The sequence below is a fragment of the Aspergillus clavatus genome, genomic scaffold, assembly GCF_000002715.2.
Source record: "Aspergillus clavatus NRRL 1 1099423829802 genomic scaffold, whole genome shotgun sequence".
Classification (NCBI taxonomy): domain Eukaryota; kingdom Fungi; phylum Ascomycota; class Eurotiomycetes; order Eurotiales; family Aspergillaceae; genus Aspergillus; species Aspergillus clavatus.
Window position 1 is genome coordinate 644,033 of NW_001517097.1, and position 22,325 is coordinate 666,357.

At 51.0% G+C, this 22,325-nt stretch overlaps 9 protein-coding genes across 9 annotated transcripts, besides 5 other annotated features; 4 read left to right on the plus strand and 5 right to left on the minus strand.

The window, feature by feature from the left end:
* The first annotated feature begins 194 nt into the window (after positions 1–194).
* Positions 195–222: a microsatellite.
* A 40-nt stretch (positions 223–262) lies between these two features.
* Positions 263–992, plus strand: ACLA_035500 (peptidylprolyl isomerase; the record flags this gene model as incomplete). Its single annotated transcript, XM_001270772.1, has 4 exons — positions 263–302; positions 394–563; positions 631–737; positions 818–992. 4 exons carry the CDS (start codon positions 263–265, stop codon positions 990–992), a joined length of 492 nt encoding a protein of 163 aa, XP_001270773.1.
* A 1,652-nt stretch (positions 993–2,644) lies between these two features.
* ACLA_035510 (uncharacterized protein) lies at positions 2,645–4,039 on the minus strand (the record flags this gene model as incomplete). Its single annotated transcript, XM_001270773.1, has 5 exons — positions 2,645–2,689; positions 2,758–3,101; positions 3,152–3,343; positions 3,407–3,493; positions 3,544–4,039. 5 exons carry the CDS (start codon positions 4,037–4,039, stop codon positions 2,645–2,647), a joined length of 1,164 nt encoding a protein of 387 aa, XP_001270774.1.
* A 1,948-nt stretch (positions 4,040–5,987) lies between these two features.
* Positions 5,988–7,956, plus strand: ACLA_035520 (isoamyl alcohol oxidase; the record flags this gene model as incomplete). The annotated part of the gene is made up of 3 exons (XM_001270774.1): positions 5,988–6,719; positions 6,774–7,709; positions 7,771–7,956. 3 exons carry the CDS (start codon positions 5,988–5,990, stop codon positions 7,954–7,956), a joined length of 1,854 nt encoding a protein of 617 aa, XP_001270775.1.
* A 1,025-nt stretch (positions 7,957–8,981) lies between these two features.
* Positions 8,982–9,898, minus strand: ACLA_035530 (uncharacterized protein; the record flags this gene model as incomplete). The annotated part of the gene is made up of 2 exons (XM_001270775.1): positions 8,982–9,691; positions 9,820–9,898. 2 exons carry the CDS (start codon positions 9,896–9,898, stop codon positions 8,982–8,984), a joined length of 789 nt encoding a protein of 262 aa, XP_001270776.1.
* Positions 8,988–9,433: a microsatellite.
* Positions 8,988–9,461: a microsatellite.
* A 2,050-nt stretch (positions 9,899–11,948) lies between the features above and the next one.
* On the minus strand, positions 11,949–12,564 carry ACLA_035540 (uncharacterized protein; the record flags this gene model as incomplete). The annotated part of the gene is made up of 2 exons (XM_001270776.1): positions 11,949–12,411; positions 12,479–12,564. 2 exons carry the CDS (start codon positions 12,562–12,564, stop codon positions 11,949–11,951), a joined length of 549 nt encoding a protein of 182 aa, XP_001270777.1.
* Positions 12,565–14,805: 2,241 nt separating this feature from the next.
* Positions 14,806–16,683, plus strand: ACLA_035550 (glycoside hydrolase family 13 protein; the record flags this gene model as incomplete). The annotated part of the gene is made up of 3 exons (XM_001270777.1): positions 14,806–15,280; positions 15,333–16,092; positions 16,155–16,683. 3 exons carry the CDS (start codon positions 14,806–14,808, stop codon positions 16,681–16,683), a joined length of 1,764 nt encoding a protein of 587 aa, XP_001270778.1.
* A 293-nt stretch (positions 16,684–16,976) lies between these two features.
* ACLA_035560 (molybdopterin synthase catalytic subunit) lies at positions 16,977–17,573 on the plus strand (the record flags this gene model as incomplete). Its single annotated transcript, XM_001270778.1, has 1 exon — positions 16,977–17,573. One exon carries the CDS (start codon positions 16,977–16,979, stop codon positions 17,571–17,573), a length of 597 nt encoding a protein of 198 aa, XP_001270779.1.
* A 169-nt stretch (positions 17,574–17,742) lies between these two features.
* ACLA_035570 (SCO family protein) lies at positions 17,743–18,804 on the minus strand (the record flags this gene model as incomplete). Its single annotated transcript, XM_001270779.1, has 3 exons — positions 17,743–17,864; positions 17,921–18,245; positions 18,331–18,804. 3 exons carry the CDS (start codon positions 18,802–18,804, stop codon positions 17,743–17,745), a joined length of 921 nt encoding a protein of 306 aa, XP_001270780.1.
* A 384-nt stretch (positions 18,805–19,188) lies between these two features.
* Positions 19,189–19,215: a microsatellite.
* A 102-nt stretch (positions 19,216–19,317) lies between these two features.
* Positions 19,318–21,030, minus strand: ACLA_035580 (uncharacterized protein; the record flags this gene model as incomplete). Its single annotated transcript, XM_001270780.1, has 1 exon — positions 19,318–21,030. One exon carries the CDS (start codon positions 21,028–21,030, stop codon positions 19,318–19,320), a length of 1,713 nt encoding a protein of 570 aa, XP_001270781.1.
* A 403-nt stretch (positions 21,031–21,433) lies between these two features.
* Positions 21,434–21,457: a microsatellite.
* The last annotated feature ends 868 nt before the right edge of the window (positions 21,458–22,325 follow it).

Consider the following 22,325-nt stretch of genomic DNA (forward strand, 5'->3'; position numbering starts at 1 on the left):
CTGCTGCAGATGAGGTGAATGCGGAGAGCTATGACGTAGCGGACTGGCGGCGGGCGGAAGTGGGAGAAGAAGAGACGGGAGGGGAGGGGTGGCTTGGAGATCTCTAGCCTCGACGCTAAACTAAAGTCATACGTCGGACTCTCAAAACTGCCCCTCCTTCACATTTTTCCTCCTCAATCTTCTTTCTCATCCTCATCTATCTATCTATCTACCTATCTATCTCTCACCTTTCCTCCATTCACTCTCCACCACATTAGCAACCATGGGTGTCAAGACTTTCTTCGATATTGCCATTGATGGCGGTATGTAGTACTACTTCCTGTCTCTGTCTGTCCTGATGGAGGGGCACTGTCTAGTTGAAATGCTGATTGCTGATGACCTCTATCCTCACAGCCCCCGCTGGCCGCATCACCTTCAACCTCTTCGATGATGTTGTCCCCAAGACCGCCGAGAACTTCCGCGCTCTCTGCACCGGCGAGAAGGGCTTCGGCTACAAGGGCTCTGCCTTCCACCGTGTCATCCCCCAGTTCATGCTCCAGGGTGGTGACTTCACCCGTGGCAACGTGAGTTCCTCTTAAGCTTCCTCCGCAATCGATAGATAGATAGCAGAAAACTAATATATGGAAACAGGGCACTGGTGGCAAGTCCATCTACGGCGAGAAGTTCGCCGATGAGAACTTCACCCTGAAGCACAACAAGCCCGGTCTGCTCTCCATGGCCAACGCTGGCAAGAACACGTACGTCACGGGCCCCTTCCCCGCTTCTACAAAACCAGATTGAGAGTCGGGACAAAGCTAACACAAATCTCTTCCAACAGCAACGGCTCCCAGTTCTTCATCACCACCGTCGTTACATCGTGGCTCGATGGCGCTCACGTCGTCTTCGGCGAGGTTGAGGACGGCATGGACCTCGTCAAGAAGATCGAGGGTCTTGGCACCTCGTCTGGCACTACCAAGAAGAAGATCGTCATTGAGAACTGCGGCCAGCTGTAAATGAGCTTTCGTGTCTGCAGGGCTGCTTCGGATTAAGTTACACGTGTGGTGCTCCATAAAGATAGCTGGATAGCTTAACGAGTGCTAGTAACTGGTCTTGAAAACTTGGTGTTCCTGTAGACCTGTAGATCCCGTTGCTGAAGGGACTTCGAATCCTACCCATGGCCGATGGGAGTCTTCAAAAAGACTCTTAACGAACGGCAGAATCTCTGTTCTATCGCCAAATCTACATCAAAAATCAAAGGGCAAGAAAGATCAGATAAGATAGGGATGCGGTCCCCTTCACATGTTACACAGCATTCACCGTACCACCTTCCAAGACAGTAAGACTAAGAATAGAGTGAAAATTCTCTACGCTTTTCACACTAGATACAATAATGGCCGTCTCAGCCCAGTGAGTACACAGAACTGACTAACTTGAATACTCCCTTCCCTCTCCTACGCCATCTTCCTTCTTCAACCAACACCTCCTCCTCATCGTCAGCCATGCTCTACACCAGGTATAGATGGTGTCGAAACGGTATGAGCAAGACACCAGTGCCATTGTTGACGATTTTGATGACCTAAAGCAGAACCCAACAAGCGATCGAGCAAATTTGGGGAATCCTCAGGTTTCGGTATAGATGGAGGAGCAGCGTGTAGGGGCCGCTGGCGAGCTAGTCAAGCCATGACTTGGTACTAGCAGCCAAAGATCTCATACCAGATGAACATTGTTCTGTAAGGTGTGACGGAGCTTGAAAATATCTTGCGCGAGTGGTGGCGGCCACCTGCCGGATGGAAAGTCTTCAGGCTCGTCATTCCAGGGCAACGCCAAGGCTGTATTGAGATGGTCAATTCAGCACTGTCCTTCGCAATATGTTTTGAGCTTTCTCGACAATGCGAGACAGAATGGACAGCTTGTAAGCAGACCACGCCCACTAGCAGCTTCATGCGCCAGCATCGGCTGTCACCTAAGACATACTCATTCATCCGCACGAGGGGGTTCATGAGCACAGTGCGACCAGCGGTGGTAGTGCCTCGACGCTAAGTGTCACCCACCAGTGTTTCATTATACAATCATCCGCTCTGGTCCTCGATCTTGGCTTCTGGGTATAATTTTGACTGGATGCAATGAGTGCTTCTGTTGAGCCATGTGAGGCTGTAAGTTGTCCAACGAAATACGGGTGCATAGAGGAACATAGTACGACTCAAAGCTTTGAGTTGCGATATTCCTCTAAGACCTCATACCCGTCTGTTTCAGTATTTCTGACGTGGAGAGGGCGAAGCGGGATCGTGGTATGGCTCTCTGTTTCAACTAGAGAGCAGAAAGGGAAAAGAGTCATGTGTAAAGACTTATTGTCCATGTGCGAGGCGACAGACGTTTGCTTGTAGCAGATAAAGCATAGTATATGAGTGATATCTTGGACAAGTAAAAAATTGAGACTATTACCCTTAGTGAAAAAGTTGTGAGGAGAGGATAGCTGCTAGTGCACAAGCTGTCGAGAAGATAATAGGCGAAGAATCTACATCACTCAGGTAAGATGACATATATATGCCAGATTTCCTTTGCTCATTCGCAGCAACCGATATTTAGATTAGATAGTGACTGCTAGATTCTATATGAGAGCCTTAGATCGTTTCTATTACACCCATTATTGCCATCTCTAAAACATTCACAGACTGACATTCAAAACATGCTTTATTTTGAGGTTACCACACTCTGTGTGAATAGGTCAGTCAGTCTTCTACTCATTTCGATCCAATTCAGAAAGAGAAAAGCACTTACAAACTCCTTGACCATTCTAATTTCATTATGTCCAGACCCATCCTCCGATATGCTCAATCGAGAGTGGTCTGAAGGTGAGACACCTCCCGTGACGATATGCACATCATTCTTTCTTTGTGCCCCATATTCCAGGTTCTGGTATGTATTCCGGCTTCTTTCCTGCAGGGGTATAGGCAATTCACTCCAGCTGCCCGTGGTGACAGAGCGTCTCTTGATTCGGGCGGAGGAGCGATCGTAGTTGTTCCCAGCAAGCCTTGACGAGTTATAGTTGTAGTTGTAGTTCGCGCTGCTGTTATTTCCAGAAACGAAGGTCTTGAAGGGGGGGAGGCATCCAACGATCATTGCTATGCTGGTTAGCTCCTTGTTTACTCCGTCAAAGCGACGGTATACGTACAGATGGAAGATTCGGCGATACTCCAGACGGACAGAGCGGCCTGATCCGAGTATGACTTGCCGGTGATAGCGACGGCGCGAACAATGGACGCAGCGATGATGATAAAAGCGAGACAGAAGACGGTGGCCAGACCGAGTTTCTGGCGGAGGTTCATCTTGGTTTTCCACAGGATGCGCAGAGGGAAGTACATGACTATTGCAAACGGTCAATATTCTGACAAAAATCTCGCTGGACTCTCAGCTTGCATGGACATACTCATCAAATCAGTGCTGATATCAACAGCCGTGCTATAACAGATTGAGATCAACGAAGCCTGGATATCGATTGGCTTGGTGCATTTTCCTAGAACTTCCATCAACTGACAAACCTCACCCGTGATGCGATAGCCATACCAAGTTTGAAATAATTCGAGGGAGGATGACAGTTCAGCACCGAGCCCAGCCAACAACCGATGTACGTCAACACCGTAAAGATCGAGATCCCCCACCACGCGCACCGATACTGCGGCAGTCCATCCGAGATTATCCAGAACAGCGCCAGGAATGAGCCCTTGATACACCACAAGACCGACCAGAAGATACCGATAATCACAAACTCGTAGCGTATGTACAAAGTGGCGTGGTAGCGCATATCAGGACCTCCTTTGTTCAACAGCATGTAGTAGAGATGCGGCGCCTGTACCGTCTGGAGAGCTGCGTTGGTGATGAGGAAGGCGAGAGCCGCAAGGACAAAGTAATCGTCGGCGAGGAGGCGTTTCATCCGTCTGAGGCGAATTCCTATGCGGACACTGGCGAAGACGACGCCCAAGACAGCACCAACCCAAGTCACTGCTATCAATCCATTCTCAGAAAGTCTCTTCGCAACGCCCTGAGGGGCTAAGGTGCTCATGATGAAAGACGGAGGCGCATGGACTGAAGGTGGAGAAGAAACCACTCAAGTATCTAGGAACAAGGATCCGCAAGACACCCCAGACGATAGTTAGAATATATCTCGACAGGGTATGTATCTAGTTGTAATATGAACGTGACCATAACAGGAGTACGAACTGATGCTACTACCAGCCTACCTTAGTATGGGGAGCGAAGGTCAAGGATTCGAGACTGTCAGACTCAGGCGAACTATCTCCCACAAACTAGTAACAGGCTCCTTCTTATGCATAGTACCGATTTGGCTTTTTGTTTGGTGATCTGGACGGAACAATTGACCAACAGCAAGGAGAGAATGCAAATGAAGAAATATTCTGCTTCCAAGGGTATCCAGAAGGCGAAACCCACTGCGTCTCCATTCCCCATTTCTTTTACACCGTTGCATGATACTGGCCATGGAGCAGTTTCAGCACCCCCGTCGGTGCGTTCTAGTCACTGGTTGAGTGGTTGGCTTCAATCCCCAGCATCCATCGATAACTAATAAGAATATATTAACACTCAGCTGGCTAACCGTCAGCAGGGGTGGACATTGACTAACTACATAGCAAGGATTTAGTTGAAACTAGACAGGGTCACTCTGCTGCTTCGGGCCCAAATATGAACCCCAATACCACATGGACGGGGCGAGGTTGATGAAGACCAGAAGAACAAAAGACCGGTGTTTCCATCCCCTTCCCAATATCTCATCTCTTGCAATGTATGAAGTCAATCTCTGACGGGATCTATACTCATTAGATCGAATAATACTCCATATAGCGATCATGATATCGATGATATCGACGATCACGCTGATCAACAAGATCATCGCACGCTCAAAGACCGACGCATCGACCGCGGAGGCACGGACGCATGTGGACTTGTGTCTTGTGGAGTGTCCAGCCCCAAGTCTAATGCCGCACTACAGTCTAAGCGAGGTAACGGAAATGAAGTAACTCCCGAGGAGGAAATGAGAAGGAGTAATACAGACACTAACACCTGGAGTGGGATCACTTCGATGCTGCTCGTATCATATCAACGCTCTCATCGTCCTGGGGCTGTCGTTTCGTGCCGCTGTCCATTCAGATGGCATCTCTAAATGAACTTGCCTCTAGCTTCAACTAGGATTGTTGGCTATCATACTAGTATCTCCGTCCTCTCCTCGGTTAAGTCTCGTCGGGTCGCCTCTGGATCCACTACGCCAAATAAGTGGACTGTGGAAGTGTGGATTTGTTGGCAGTCTGGCAGGTATGGATCCTCGGTCCACTCCATAGATAGACTACTATCTTCCTCCCTGGGTCTTTGAGTTTTGAGACTTTGACCAACTCCCAAGTGACACTGTGGTTCTCATAGTACCAAAAAAGCTCGGATCTAGATCCCATACTCTGTTCCATCGTCCTAACCGGGTTGAACAACACCCATCACTTCACACAAACGGTCCATTTAAGCCATCCCGCTGAGGACCATCCGGATTGTCCTCCCCGTTCACTAGGCACCGTCGCAAAGAAAAAATAAAACTAAGCAGCTAGGGGATGTTACCTATTTGCGACTAAAACGCGGCATTTCAGGACTGGGATGGAACCGACAAACCGAGTGGTCGCCACGACGGAAATAAAAAATGCCATTACTTTCAACAAGAGTCGTGCACTTGGTCAGGGCTTTCAAGCATGACATTTAACATGCATAACTCTATCAGATCATTGTGCCATGCGGGTTGTGAAAATGCCCCCCAGATTGGCAATACTACTTAAACATGGGCCTTCGACGTTCTCCTCGCGGGGTTGATGCTCCTTCTTCTTCATCGTCTGTCACTCACTCATTTCCTTGCTTCGTTCTTTGACCTTCTTTTACTATTTAATCTGTAATTCCGCCCACTCCTGTATTCCAGATGGGCTCCACGCTCCTTTCGTTGCTGGCCCTATCGGGGCTCAGCTATGCTACCTTTTTTGTTCCCTCGTGCAAATGCGCAAGTGTCCCCTTTGCTCTGGAATGGCTCTTATATCGTACTTGCTAATCTCTTCCAGGTACCAGGTGATTCCTGCTGGCCTTCGATCGATTCATGGAACTCCCTGAACACTACGGTCTCAGGAAAGCTCATTCTCGACACGCCACCTGCCATTTCCTGCTATCCTGGCCCCTACGAGGATGCGGAGCAATGCGCCTATGTTCTCTCTCAGTGGCGCAATTCCACTTTCCAGTCACTCTCACCCGTTGGCTACGTCTACCCCACGGTCGACTCATGTCTTCCCGTAGCGGCAGGCCAGACGCCTGGAAACTGCACCCTGGGACAAGCGCCGCTGTATACCGTCAACGCAACGGAGGTTAAGGAAGTGGCAGCGGGTATTTCTTTTGCAAAGAAGAATAATCTGCGCCTGGTTGTGAGAAACACAGGACATGATATTCTGGGCAAGTATGTGCTTTCATGCTCCCCCGCTAGATATACAAGTGCTGACGGAACTAGGTCGGAAGGATACGGTGCCCTTCAAGTCTGGATGAAGTATCTCAAGAAGGGTATCACATACCACGAGACCTACCAGCCCTCCGATGGCTGTGCCAACACCAAGTGGAGTGGAGCTGCCTTCACCGTGGCCGGTGGCTATGTTTGGGGAGAAGTGTACGCTGAAGTTTTCAAGCGCAACATGACCATTGTTGGTGGTGGGGACCCGGTATGCTTATTCTCATAGGCGTTCTCCAGCAGTACAGTGCCTAACAAGAACCAGACTGTTGGCGCCATTGGTGGCTATCCTCAGGGTGGCGGTCATTCCCCTGCCAGCCGCGACTATGGTCTCGGAGCCGACCAAATCCTCGAAGCTCAAGTCGTCCTGGCGGATGGCAGCATTGCCATTGCCAACGCTTGCCAGAACTCTGACCTCTATTACGCCATCCGTGGTGGCGGTGGTGGTACCTACGGTGTGGTCACCTCCATGACCTTCAAGGCCTATCCCACTCTGCCAGTCGTCGTCCAATCGCTCACCATTGCCCCCATCAATGGCGATCTCGATGCTCTCCTTGAAGCCGTCACCGATATCTACGGCCAGTACCCCGCTCTCTCTGACGCTGGCTACTCTGGATACGGTACCTGGGCTGTCAATGCCCCCATGACCATCTTCGGCAACCAGAACGTTGGTTATGTGCACGCCATCGCGACCATGGGCAAGTCCCTGAGCGCCTCCCAAGCCGCCTTCGCCCCCCTGATGTCCAAGCTGCAGCAATACAACGGTACCTCTCTGTCCGTCAACGTCGATTACTTCCAGTTCCCTACTTATGCGGCTTACTACACCGCCATGTCTGGCGTGCACCAACCCGCCGGAACGGCCAACTCTGCCCTGACCTCCCGCATGTTCAGCAAGCTTTCTCTCACTGCCGACCGCGCCAGTCTCCGCAAGATGATCGGCGTCATCGCCGGCTCTCCCCAGGAGTACACCATCAATAGCATGGAGATGGTTGGCGGTGGCAAGGTCCTCACCGACGGCTCCGACCCTTTTTCCAGCGTCAATCCCGCCTGGCGTTCTACCTACATCGTGCAGGTTGTCGCTCGCGGCTGGGCTGCGACCTCCAGCGCCGCCGTCGCTCAGTCCGTCAAGGACGACATCACCTACGTCAAGGGAGGAGCCATGAGATCCCTTACCCCCTTCCTAGGAAGCTACATGAACGAGGTACGATGCTAACCGCCCTTGTCTTCATTAATCTGACGAATTCATAACTAATATTGACCAGGCTGACCGCAACGATCCCCTCTGGGCCAGCGACTTCTTCGGCATCAACTACATGCGTCTTGCGCTGATCAAGAAGAAGTACGATCCCCAGGGAGTCTTCTACTGCCCTAAGTGTGTGGGCAGCATGTTCTACTACCAGAAGAACCTGGATGGACTGGACTACGGCCCGTTGTGCTCTCTCCTGTAGAGCGTTGTGTGACCCTTGATCACCCAACGCCTATTGTATATATACCTGTCATTATATCTCCTAGATAATAATAGATGCTTACGATACCGTGTTGAAGAGCCTACTCTCGTCCCGGCACCGCTGCGTTGTCATTCCTCGTATTCTTGGCTTATCCTTCGTTGATTCCTTCGTCACACTCCTTGTAGCCCAGCTACTGCTTCAATACAAACACGCATGTATAGACAGAGTTATGTGTAGCGTTAAGCCAAAAAAAAAAAAAAAAGGGGATATCCTACAAGACGGCCCCTCTCATCATCACAAAGGCTAAACCAGAGAGCATCGGAAAAGAATATACGTATAATCTTATGAACTCTCTGTTCGACCAGCTGTCGCATCCGAGGTGTAAGCAAGCATAGATCGGATGGTTTCTGCGGTTGCCTTCTTATGATATACCCCGGTGGGAAAGTGAAGCTATTGGAAGAGAGCTGGAATTTGGATGAGAGAGGAAGTTGATTCCCACATTGCAAGTTCCTGTTTGATCTATGAGCGAGTTACTTAGACGAATTGTCTGTCGACAGTACCAACTACGACTACGACTAAACTGGTATAGCCATAGTCAAAACAACGTCGAAGTCTATCTGAACCAGCTACGACCAATACTCTCAACTTAACGAAGTCGACCGCAAAGCAAGATGAAGAAGACAAGATAGAAATCAAATACTTTCATTAATCTACTCAGATGACTGAAGTAGAAAGTAAACTAATTGCAAAGCCAGAAATTCGTTAATCATCATCCCCCAAATTCAACAGCCCAAAGAACATCAAGCCACCAAGACGATCCAGATCATCCACCGAGCCACGTTCACCATGAGCCAAGAAAAAGGAGAAGCAGTGTGTCAACATCGAAGGGCGAGAGTGACAAAAGAGCGTTTAGTGCTGCTGTAACCACATCGTTAGCAAAAAAAAAAAAAAAAAACCATGTCAATGAGAATGAGAAAAGACTCACCAACAACATCCAGTTGTGCTCAGCCAGCTCGAAGAACCCTTTACTGGGGAGGATCAGCAACGCAGATACCGCGATCGCAGTAGCCAACACCACAGTCAGAATGTTTGCGACAGACAGGGTCGGCATTGATATCACGGGCAAGCTTGGGAGGATCAGCGACACAGATACCGCGGTCACAGTAGCCAACACCGCAATCAGAATGTTTGCGACAGACAGGGTCAGCGTTGATGTCGCGGGCGAGCTTGGGAGGATCAGCGACGCAGATACCACGATCGCAGTAACCAACACCACAATCGGAATGTTTGCGACAGACGGGGTCGGCGTTGATGTCGCGGGCGAGCTTGGGAGGATCAGCGACACAGATACCGCGGTCACAGTAACCAACACCGCAATCAGAATGTTTGCGACAGACGGGGTCGGCATCGATGCCACGAGCGAGCTTGGGAGGATCAGCGACGCAGATACCACGATCGCAGTAACCAACACCACAATCGGAGTGCTTGTGGCAGACTGGGTCGGCGCGTTCAACCTTCTGATTAACCTTCGAAACATCGGTGGAGGGACCCTCTCCAATACCAAAATGGCAGATACCATCAACGCAAAGACCATTGAAGCAATCCTTGTTATTGCCGCAAGGAACGTTAGAAGCATCATCGCGAGCCAGCTTGGGGGGGGTCAGCAACGCAGATGCCGCGATCGCAGTATCCGACGCCGCAGTCAGAATGCTTGTGACAAACGGGATCAGCAGAGCTGACAGGAGCTATTGATGCAATTGGTATGTGTCAGTTGCATGAACTCGAAGGTTTAAAACATGACAGACAAAAGAAAGAGCACCCTGAGCTGACCCAAGCCACACAGAAGGAAAGGAAGGAGCATACCTTGACCGTTATCAGAAGGGATAGCAGCAGAAGCCACCATAGTGGCGAAGATGCCAAGGGCAAGAGTGGAAAGCTTCATTGTGATTGAAGACTTGACTTTGTAATCACAAAGAAGAGGCGTGCTTGTATGTGGAGATGTTGTTGATCGAATGGAGAATAGTAACTAGGAGGTAGCAAGAGAGAATCGATGGGAGCAAGGTGAGGAGAGAAAGGAAGAAGAAGAGCTGAGGCAGAGTGAGCCAGGTAGCTTTATACCTGGGCAATATGACGCTAGAGATAGCCTCAGAATCAGACATCTCGCTTAGTTGTCGATGGAGTGAATGTCAAGTGCAGAGAATTCTGCTGTCGTCACTGCTGGAGGTGGATATGATGGGGATATGACTCTTTTGGGGCCTATCAAGCGCGCTAACAGCATAGCAAACAAGGAAATCAGGGATATTCTCTCTTCTAGCGCCTTCAAGAGGGTGTCAACAGTGAATAGCTTCACAGAATCTGCCTTTGTCCACATTAGACTAGCCTATTGAGTGGCCTCTAGTGGCAGCCTGCGTCATTTCTGGATTCGGAACAGAGACTTCCAGATAGGACGATACATGATACAGTGAATGAAGCTGTCGTCATAGAGAAAATTGGACCGTCGCCAAAGGACGGACAATGGAAGAGGGTGGGTGAAGAGACTTAAGGTGATTGTGCATTCAATGTTGTACAGATTGATGCCCATGGGTTAACTTCTTTCATTGTTAGGCTTCATATGCTGTGCATAAAGACATGGTTGGATAAGATAGTTCATTATACTAGGAAATAAAGGCTCATTGTACAGTTCTACAGGCCAGATAATGGCAGCAGAAGAAGGCGGGTGTGTTTGAAGCAAAAGAGGCTTGTTCAGCGAGGTAGATCTGTTCTATCAAAGCATGCCAACTCGAGTCAAAGAGCATTTCGTGGTCTCTTCCGTACGTTGACCTCAGTACAAGGGCGATCAGAAGAAACATAGCCAAAGCTTACCCTCCCTCTGCGAGCTCCAAACCACACAGGGTGTCGAGCATAATCTGGAGCCGCGAATATTCCAGTATACTGGTTCTTTTTACGACGTATTCCTCTTCTCTATCCTGAATCTGCTCTGGTCGTTGTCGTTCCTTCAAAGCCTCTGTTAAAAATTGCCATCCAGCAGAACCACGACTATTCTAGCTATCGCAGACATTCTGTATCTGAATATCTTCCCCAATATTCCTCCAGGCGCGGACAAAAAGTACAGTGCGGGATGACCTGTGTGCAGAGGTATGTTCACACAGCTCCCCAAGCGTGCATCCCTCGATAGTTGAAGATAAGGTCAATTCCTACACTAATTCGGACGATAGTCGAAAGCATCAAGGTATTCCTTTTGCCTTCCTCTGAAGAAATAGTCCATTTCCACACGATTGTATTAGACCAATACCTCCTCAAGAAGCGCGATCCTTCTACACTCTGAAATCGCAACGCAGGTGTGCAGAGTGAGAATTCCCTCATGCACTCTCACTAGATCTGCTCATGGTCAGCCTCGGTCTAGGCATGGGGAGCAAGGATACGTCGTCGAGTATATGTGTACTCCCATAGCTACAGTGACTAATCGCTTGCTGTTGATAAACAGAAAACCGATCTTGCCGGACACGAAAGAACCTTGATATGAACTCTGAGACACAGAATTTCAATACAGCACATCATTCTGCCCACGGTCCTTCGCCGTCAGGTCGATCTCAATACAAAGCTTTGGACATTGGAAGCATCGTTCTCTGTGACTCTCAATAGCTTGGTTTCATATCCGCTTTGGCACCCAACTTGTATGCGAGTCTGCTCTGGGAACTGGCTTGTGGCCAAAGCTTCTTGATAGAACAAAGTTTTCGCATTTCCGTGGTTCCTGCAGAAGTTCCCTAATAATGGCTAGAGATCGGGACAGGGACGGGAGCTTAAATCGAAATCGGGCCATTGTTTCGCATCCAAGATAAAGCCAAAAAAAAGGGGGGAAGCGCGAAATCCTAAACCCTTACGCATGGCCTCTCTCGTTGTCTCCACATCTTGCAGTGAACAAGTAGCCAGTATTTTCATATGAGTAAATCCCTTGTAGAATTCGGCAATATACATTCAGTGGAACCACACAGTCATAGGATTTCCTTCCCAATCAACCAAATATACAACATCACACAGTCCCTAGCAGTAGAAAACGCCGACTGGAAATTCTCAGGATCAGACACCAGAGCCGGAAAGACGATCTCCAAGATCTTCCCCCAGTCCTCAATTGGCAGAGTGCATACGCCACTCTTCACATAGCACCCAGCATGGGTGCCTAGAGCGTACTCTTCCAGCTCACCACAGCTCGAGCTCTCGGACCCGTTAGCGAACGGCACCAGCTGCTCTTGCAAGCACAGCATCGTCTCTGTAATCCATTTCTGACCTGAAGGGCTCATCTTTGGCTTCCAGATGAGGGACTTTGCACAGAACCTCTGTCCAAACCCGATTGGGTAGCCGGATGATCCGCAGTGGTACTTGGACTCGAGACATTGTGCGTAGAAATTGCAGCTGTTGGGATGTGGATGGATGCATTCTTCGAGATTGGCGGTTTTTCTGTTCCATGTTGGTTCTATATCTCTGATGCTGTAGAGTAGATGGGAAAGGGACAAAGTGCTCGTACCTTTGAAGCTGTGCATCTGCATCTGCACGTACAACGGCCAAGAGAAGGAGAACCCAAGCACCAAACATGAGTTTTACCCTTAGCATGGCATAAAAGTGATATATCAGGATAGGGGAACTCCTCAAGCAGTCTATTTCGATACCGTAAGTGGTAGAGCATGTAGTCCGAGTAGAATGAAGAAGACAGGCACGTGCGCTAATCTGGATCATCATCCTTGCACTGGCCAATGCTTGATTTTGGAAAACAAAGTAAAGTTACTTTGCTGGATTAGGCTTAGTGGCTGCCATTGAACTGTAGCAAATGTTTGATAGAAGAAGATTGTGTGGTGCTTAAGAGAAAGGAGATACACAGTAGATGGTAGAATTTAATTAATGGGCAGTGATGCTGCATCACCGCAATATATATCCACATCAGTATAGATATCAATGCAGTTAACTACCAGCCATCACTCATTGGACATCCAGGTATTTATCACTTTATGTCAATTACTGGACATGATTTTAAAAAATCACACAATCCCCACCCGTCAAAAGAAGCAATCCACGCGGTACTAGCAATCAAGACGGATACCAGAAGGTGGTCTTTTTCTCGCCAAAGTCATCTTAGGGGAGGCCTGAAAATAAGGTGAGCTTGCTTCCCTATGCCTACTCTATGTGTATATCGATTTTCCTCTGCCTTCTCTGCACTTCATATTGGAGCTTTCTGTCTACTCGCAAATTTCATACCTTCGTTACTTCTGCTCTTTCTAACCTTCTGTTCTCTTAGATCTACACAGTATACTTTATCGCTTGTCCGCGAGCTTGATTACAGACAAACTCTGGAAGAATTCTCCTGGAAAAAGGTGTTCTGGTCAAATGATTCAGAGTAGTAGGTACACATGCTGAAAGCCAGAAGAAGGGTGTTGATGTTGGCGAAAGTCTACTCTGATAATTTCTCGAGGGACAACCCTGAGATAGCTGGATTCGATGGTATGCTGTCGGTATGGGAGGGGAGATGTGGTCTGGCTTCAGTACGTGCAGAGTGCAACGAGGTCGAATGTCATCTAAGCAATTGAAGGAATGCATCTAAGCAAAGAGATACACTGAGCAGAAGTAGAGCAACCACTTCTTGGGTGCAACATATCCTCTCATGCCTAGATTCTCAAGTTCTCGTATGTGAGTGCAACTTGTCTTCAACACTTTTGACATCTGATTGCTTCTACTCTTCTACACTCCATCCTCAATCTCCTAACCATATTCAATAGAGACGTGAGAAGCGCAAAGATCTCAGCTTGACTTGACCAAGACGACCTGCAATTCATTTTCCCGGTACCATCTGACGAGACAGGATCGTCTGGTAGACATGGAAGCTTCCTCCAAAAAGAAGAATTCAGTTGGATCAATGAAGAATAAATCCCGGACGCATTTCATTGGCACGTATGTCTTCCCTTAAATGTCTCCTCGAAGAAGCCTACTGCTTCACATTGAGCATAAATAGTCCTAACCAGGGTATAGGGCTGTCGTTCCACTGCATGCTTCTTCGATCAAAGGACTGAGCCTCCACACAGCCTTCAACAAACCTCTGCTATCCCATTTTCATCTTCAGCTTCGAGGGGCTTTCTCTATGAACGAACATTAGGGAGCTGCAGCGTCATCTACCACTCAGGTTTCTCGAGTTAGTATATCTACTTGTTCCTTACTTACAAACGGTAGTCACAGTCAACTAACTCAAACCAGGACAGATAGGGTTCAAATGAATTCGCTAGCGATACCTTTGAGCGTTGAACTGGTTACGCCCATGTCTCGCTCATCGCTCAAGCGTTTATAACGACTACAATGCAAACTTTGGACATAAGCAGGGAAGGAGATGATTTGGTCATGTACACCATTTGAAACAGAAGATAGCTCAAATTCGGACGATCTTTTCAAACTGTCTCACTTTGGGGTTCTCTTCGAGGGTCGATCCAGGGTTCCCCGGTTTCTATACATTCGGAGCGCTCTAGTGGGCCACAGCTTGCCCGCAAGCCAAAGAGAATCATCTTCAACGCAACTAACCTTCGGATCAAGTCTCCGCGCCTCATCATTATTCGATCAGCGTGTCCGACCCATAATTTCTTCTTTCTGTGATCCTATAGTTGTTCAGTTGCGCATGATGGACCCGTTGGTGGCTTGGGACAGCAACATAATCCACCGAGAATTTCTCCGCAGGAGATGATCGCTGGCTGCCCCGCGGTGCAGGTCACCGAACTATAAGAATGCGCAGTTTCCTTCTACTTGAGACAAGCTGAGCACAATCTCATTCATTTCTTTCTCTATTAAAATCCATTTGGCTCACTGCGGCTCTGCACGATGACCCGATCCGACACTACCCAGATCCATCGCGCCTGGTGGAAGGAATGCTCCGTGTACCAGATCTGGCCGGCTTCCTACAAGGACTCCAACGATGATGGCATCGGAGACATTCCCGGCATCGTCTCGAAGCTTGACTACATCAAGAACCTCGGCGTCGATATTGTATGGCTGTGCCCGTCCTACAAGTCGCCTCAGGTCGACATGGGCTATGACATTTCCGATTACTATAGCATCGCGGACGAGTACGGCACGGTCGCGGATGTAGAGAACTTGATCCAGGGCTGCCATCAGCGAGGAATGAAGCTCCTGATGGATCTGGTGGTGAACCATACCAGTGACCAGCACGAGTGGTTCAAGCAGTCTCGCAGTTCCAAGGACAATGAATATCGGAACTGGTACATCTGGAAGCCTGCCAAATACGACGAGCAGGGGAACCGCCATCCCCCGAATAACTGGGTCTCGCATTTCCAAGGTATGTCCGGTATACCCGTACAGTCTGTACGCAAGTTCTAATATGGAAACAGGAAGCGCCTGGCAGTACGATGAGCTCACAGACGAATACTACCTTCATCTGTATGCCACAGAGCAGCCTGACCTGAACTGGGAGCACCCGCCGGTGCGCAAGGCCGTACATGACATCATGCGCTTCTGGCTGGACAAGGGCGCCGACGGATTCAGAATGGACGTGATCAACTTCATCAGCAAGGACCAGGCCTTCCCCGACGCGCCTGTTCAAGATCCCCGCAGCATCTGGCAGTGGGCCGACAAATACTACGCCAACGGACCTCGCCTACATGAGTATCTGCAGGGCCTGGGAGAGATCCTCAAAGAATATGACGCGTTCAGCGTGGGCGAGATGCCTTTCGTGAAAGACACACAAGAAGTCCTTAAAGCCGTGCGCTACGGTCGGAACGAGCTCAACATGATCTTCAACTTTGAGCATGTGGATATCGACCATGGCAAATACGACAAGTTCGAGCCCGGCGAATGGAAGCTCACTGATCTCAAGGATTTCTTTGAGAGATGGGAGAAGTTCATGTACGAGAATGACGGCTGGAATGCCCTGTACTGGGAGAACCACGATCAACCCCGGTCGATTGACCGGTACACCAATGCGAAGGAAGAGCATCGTCTGGTTGCCTCCAAGCTTCTGGCTACCCTTCTAACCCTGCAGGCCGGTACGCCGTTCATCTACCAAGGCCAGGAGCTGGGTATGAGCAATGTCCCGATTGAATGGGGCATTGAGGAATACAAGGACATCGATTGTCTCAACCACTGGCACGGGTATGTACAACCCGATTACCCACACTGAAGCATTGGATAAAGCTAACAACAACGATCAACAGGCTGATCAAACACAAGCACTTCGACACCAAGGCCCAAGAGATTGCCAAACGAGAGTACCAGAAGAAATCTCGAGACAACGCACGCACTCCCGTGCAATGGAGCTCCGCTCCGAACGCAGGATTCACCGGCCCCAACGTCAAGCCCTGGATGTCGGTCAACCCCAACTACGTCCGCATCAACGCCGAGGCGGAGGTCGAGGATCCAAACTCAACCTACCACTACTGGGCGGCGGTGCTGGGACTGCGCAAGAAATACCTGGATCTGTTCGTGTACGGCAACTACGATATGGTTGACCGTGACAGCCAGGAGATCTTTGCGTATACGCGGCAGTATGAGAACCAGAAGGCGCTGGTTGTGGGTAACTTCACCGACAAGACCCTGGACTGGAGCTTTGCTGCGCGGGGTATCAAGGGCGTCAAAGAGGTGTTGCTGAATACCTATGAAGGAGTAGAGAAAGCATCACAGCGGTTTTCAGGAGAGAGCTGGTCTCTGCGGCCTTATGAAGCGGTTGTGGTGCTCGTGCAGTAGATGGAGTCCACGTTTGTTTGTGACACGATGATACGAATAATTGCAACAGAGTGATATTAGAATAGACGTGCAACGTCAATCTCATCTTATCTTAAGAACTATGACTTTCGTGACACTATGCCCTCCCTATATATAAACCACAAGGGGAGACACACAAATCTTCCCCGCACCGATAAAGCGATAAGAGCAAGTCATCTCCACAATCACCGGTGACTTGACTCCCTTTAACCTCATCCCATCCCACCCCCCACCAAGCCAACATACGGCCTTCAATCAAAAACACATCCCTCACAATGGCATCCCAACCGCCCCAAGAACCAACACCTACAGCAACATCAACACCCTCCACCTCCGCCTTGGCGTCACTCCCCCCACACCTCGATCCAACCACATACCCACGCACCCTCACCTCGCCCACGCACAACATCCACCTCGAACTGACCTACTCCCCCCTAAACCCGTCGCAGGCGCTCACACACACCTCCTCCCCAGCCGCGGGCGCCAACGTCCTCTTCCTCGGCACAACACGCGACACCTTCGAGGGCCGCGCCGTCTCGCAGCTCAGCTACACGTGCTACCCGCCGCTGGCGCTGAAGACGCTACTGGACATCGCGACGAAGGCGGCGGAGAAGTTCCGTCTAGAGGGTGTGTATATTGCGCATCGGTTGGGGGTGGTTCCGATCCAGGAATCGTCGATTGTCGTGGCGGTTAGTGCGGGCCATCGGGGGATGGCGTGGCGGGCTGGCGAGGAGGTGCTGGAGGAAGTCAAGGCACGGTTGGAGGTTTGGAAGCGGGAGGAGTTTGTGGATGGGGGGATGGAGTGGAGGGAGAATCGGGAGAGGGATGCGGAGGGGAAGGTGGTGGCTGAGAAGCAGGAGGAGAGGGAGTAGAGGAGAAGAGGGGAGAGAAGTGGAGACGGGGCTGGTGAGTGGTGAGTGGTGATTTTCCTTTTGGAGTGGGAAGTGAGGTCCGGTCTAATTAATATACACGGGCTTTTCAAGTCTAGTATGCAGGTGCTTTTTTATACAGTGACAAGCAACAGCGACAAATCACGCAAATTTAATCCTTCTTCAACGGCTTTCCTTCCCTCTTCCAGTCGTTGATATGCTCCAGGATGACCTTGGATGCCGACTCGGGAGTGTCTTGACGGCCAATGCACTCGACGAAATCGTTCTCGGGATCTGCAGACTGGATCAGCACGGCCCATCCACTTTCAGCAAGGATATAAGACACTTACCCATCAGATAGAAGTATATACTGTGATCCACCAGATAATCCTCGCCAGGCTTCACGTCCTTGGGCGTGCTGAAATACACCCGATACTGCTTGCACACATTCTTGACCTGGTCATACGTCCCCGTCAACCCGATGATATCGGGATGGAACTCCTGCAGATACGCGCGTAGCACCTCAGGCGTATCCCGCACAGGATCACATGTAATAAACACCGGCAGGAAGATATTCTCGCCCTTGGTCGCCTCCTTGACCTTATCAATGATCTCGGCCATCTTATCCAGCTCATCGGGGCAGATATCCGGGCAGTGCGTGAACCCGAAATACACCTACGCCAAACCCGTCAGCAAAACCATACCATCCAGTCCTTCCTTGCCCCCCGGCAAGAAAACTGATAAGAGCAGGCACACATACAAAACTATACTTCCCCTTCAAATCCTCCGCCGTAAACTCCTTCCCATCCAGATCCTTCAGCGTAAACGGCCCGCCCACCTTCGGCCGGCCCACCCCCTTACTCATCTCCGCAATCCGCTTCCGCTCCAACCGCTCCTTCTCCACCCGGAAATACACAATCATGCCCGCACCCGTCAGCACGAACAGCAGCGCCGCCTTCCACGAGAACGGGCCCGTCGCGTTGCGCGCCCGCAGCTGGCCCATCGTCTTGGCGCGGAGGCGCACGCTGGATGTCGAGAAGGGGCGCCCGGTGTGGATGTGTGCGTTCAGCTTCTGGGCTGTCGCGGATGGTCGCTGGCTGTGCAGGCGAGACTGAGTGAGGACGGTTGGGGTGGTACGGATGGGGAGGCGGGTGGTGCTGGCTTCGAGGGTTGAGGGTGTTGTGCGGCCGAGGCGGCCGAGGACCCGGGAAATCGGTCGCATTGATGAGGCCATGGTGATGATGTGTGCGAGTGGTGTGGAAGTTGGAGAGGATAGAGCTTTGACAGATGCTCTTCGGCTGACGCGATGGAGTTGAGGATCTGCGGGTCCTCCGGGATGGCTTAGGTTGGCTGCCTCAGGCTGCAGATCACATGATGGGGTTCACAGATACTGGCGATGGAGCCAGAGCTACACAAGCATGAGGAATTCGCCTTTGAACTTCATTTCGTCATTTTAGAATTACAATAATTGCCCTATGTAACCTTTCTAAGTAAACAGTGGAAAGGCGAAACTAGTGAAACACAATAAAAAAGTCAAGAATGAAGCAGCGTTAACCGAAGCAGGTATTCATATCCGAGTGGAAAGCAGCAGAACGCAGTAACCAAAAGATGGAAAGGGAAAAAAAAAAAAAAAAAAAAAGGAAAACACAATTTTGCTTCAACCGGTGGACCTGCAATTATGTACGTGCGAGGTTGAAAAAGAAAAGCGTCAAATTCGTGGAAGGTTCAGAATTCAGTGGCATCACTGTCACTGTACGCTCCGGCTGGCCTGGCTGGCACGACTGGCCCGACTGGCCCGACTAGGTGTGGTCCTCGGCTCGTCCTCTTCGAGGACATCGCTGAGGCGCGTGGGGTGACGGTGCCGGGGGGTCATAGAGTCCCAACCTGAGCCAACGCCCCAACCCGAACCGCTGTAATCCACGCTGGTCGGCGTGTACAACGCGCCCGACGACGGTGGCATGGAACTGGATCCATAGCCCTCCTCCAGAGGTTCATGCTCATAGTCATCGCTCTCTTCTGACATCGCAGGGGGATACTCAATTGGACGGCCCTGACCGCGGCTGTAGTCGCCATACTCCTCATCTCTTGGCTCACTACTGGCTACGCTAGGGTCGTACGACCGATCATCATTCGCGGATGCAGATCGACCAGCTTGCATGTTGCTGCCCTGCTGCGGGTAGTAGTGGCTGGCATGTTGACCCTGAGACTCGGCTGTTGTGGTAGCAGGCTGATGTGCAAAGTCCTTTCCTTCAGTGAATGGGTCCGTTTCAATGGGAGACACAGGAGTCTCGTCGTAGTACTGACCCTCTGGGTGTTTCCCAGCAACTTCGCTGCCAGAGTATGGACTCTCCCGCGGCGGGGATCGACTCGTGGCCGACGGCCGATGAGAAAGACCCGGGACCATAGGCACAACTTGGACACCCCCGACAAGCGTAGGTTCGCCGTTCCGCAGAGAGCTGGTGCGGTCACGTTCTTCCTGTTCGCGGCGGCCCAGCTCTTCCCACGCGCGACGTGCCTCTTCTTTTGAGATCTGCAGCTCACGCCGCATCTCTTTCAACAGCTCCTCGGCGCGAGTCTTGTCACCCTCGGTCTTCTGCAAGGAAGCGAACGCTTCAGTACGGGCCTGGCGCTCGCTCAGGAGCTGCTTCTCGAGTTGGGCTAGATGCTCCTTGGCTTTCTCCTGTTCCGCGCGAGTGTCGAAGAACCAGCGCTGGAACTTCCGCTCCGACGATGCTCGCAGGCGCTGTAGCTCCACGACCGCATGGAAAAGATTCGCACCAGCAGCGGAGAGATCCGTCACCTGACGAGCCATCTGCTGACTGAGAGGGTCTCGTTCCATTGCCTCGTTGTTTTCCTCTAGTTTGCGAATCCAGTAACTCGTCAAGCCTTCCCAGTGCGAAGACAAGGTTTCCCAACGCTCAAAGGCGTGGGGGAACCCGACACGGCGCGGTTGCTGCTGGGATTGAGAAGAATCCGATTGGTTTGTTGCAGGAGCTTGTCCCGGTGCTGGCTTGGCGAATGAACCGGGCGCAGCAGCACCTTTCGCCGGGGCGGCCTGAGGTTGTGTGCTAGATAGAGGTTGCCGGGTCATTTGGGGATGATTTGGGGGTTCAGCGCGGCGAGTCGTCCCAGGAGCATTGGTCGGGGCTTCCGACGCTGTATTTGGTCTAGGGGCTACTCGCCGCTGCGCAGTCTTTTCCCCGGCAACGCCAGCAGCATATGGCTGAGCCTGTTGAGTCTGCCTGACTTGTTCCTCCTCCTGCTCTCGCGCCCTCGCCTCTTGTTCTGCCTTCTTCCGAGCTTCTCGATCCCGACGCTGTCTCATAATATCAGTTGGCGTCCTAACACCGCTCGCAGGGTGCGGGTTCAACGGCACAGGTCCCTGCGCTGCGCGTGTCGCGCCATTCTGTGTCCGGCCGCTACCGGCAGAGGTGACTGGGAGACCCGCAAGATCCGACATGGAGGCGTTCGCTTCCTCCCAGTCTGGGGTGAATGGGAAAGGTTTTCGGATTGCCTCTTCGAGAGTCCAAAGGATCGCAGAAGCCGTCCGTGGAGAGACACGGGCCGATCGATGAGGCCAGAAAGACTCCCCGGCTTGTCTCGCCCGTTCCTCGTGGGCCTCGGAATCGTACTCTCCCGCGTCGTCTGTTTGTGCTTCCGAAAGGGCCGGACGGATAGCGGGATTGCGATTGCGTCGAACAGTCGCGGATTCCACCAAGACTGGTATCGATTGCTCTATCTGGTTGTATCGTCCCGACACATCTACCGAAGCAGCTCGTTGATGGGTCAGACGAGGCGTTCGGCGTAACGAACGGGGACTTCCCAACGCACTCGAGGGTCGATCTGCCGGATTATTAAGGGAGGGATTAGAGGCAGGATTAGAGGCAGCCTGCTGCTGACGTTGCCGTGGAAAGGTCGTAAGGGTTGATGGGTCGTGAACTTCGTAGATCTCGTTAATTGAGCCGTGGCCGTGGTGAGACACCGCTGAGGATTGCTGGCGACGATGTGGGAATAGAGACGATGACAACGTGAAGAATGGGCAGATTGGATTGTTCCCTCAATCTTCAGCTGCGATTGAGGGCTTTGCCGACGTCAGAGAGATCCTCTCAAGCAGCTCGGTGGAGATCCCGAAATGACGGAGGCCCTCTGGTCCAGCACTCTGAGAAGATGGTGAGCAACTGCAATTCGGACGAGGAATGTGGGTAAAAGATGGAGACAGGAATAAGCATCGGGGCCAGATGGGATCACAACATGTGCAGAAAGAATTGAGCGACCAGGAGGAAGGGGGTCCGAACAACTGTGGCTGGTCGAATAACGGGGTGGGAAGTTAAGGCGTGGGAGGGCGAAAATGAGATGGCTGGGAGGAGAGAGCGAGAGAACAAGGAAATCCAACGCACAACAGAAACCGAATGAACGTACCTTCAGCCCTGGTCAGCTCAGTACCAGACCGCCACGAGCATTTGAAAAAAGGCTCGTAGCCGTCATGGAGTTGAGTGACGGGGCTCAATGGCTGGTGAACTGGACAAGTCAATATGCTATGACTGGGGAAGAAGAGGAAAGAGGTGATCGAGGGAAGTCGGAAATTGCCTAAGCACGCAAGGCTTGGGGACTGTGTCTGTGTGTCGGGTGCCAAACTGCCAACACTCAGGAAAACTCCAGCCAAGTCAGTGTTTCGAGTATTCGGATATTATTATTCTCATATGTATGGATATCCGACAGCGTAATCTAGACGCTTGGGGTTATGACGCCGTTCTT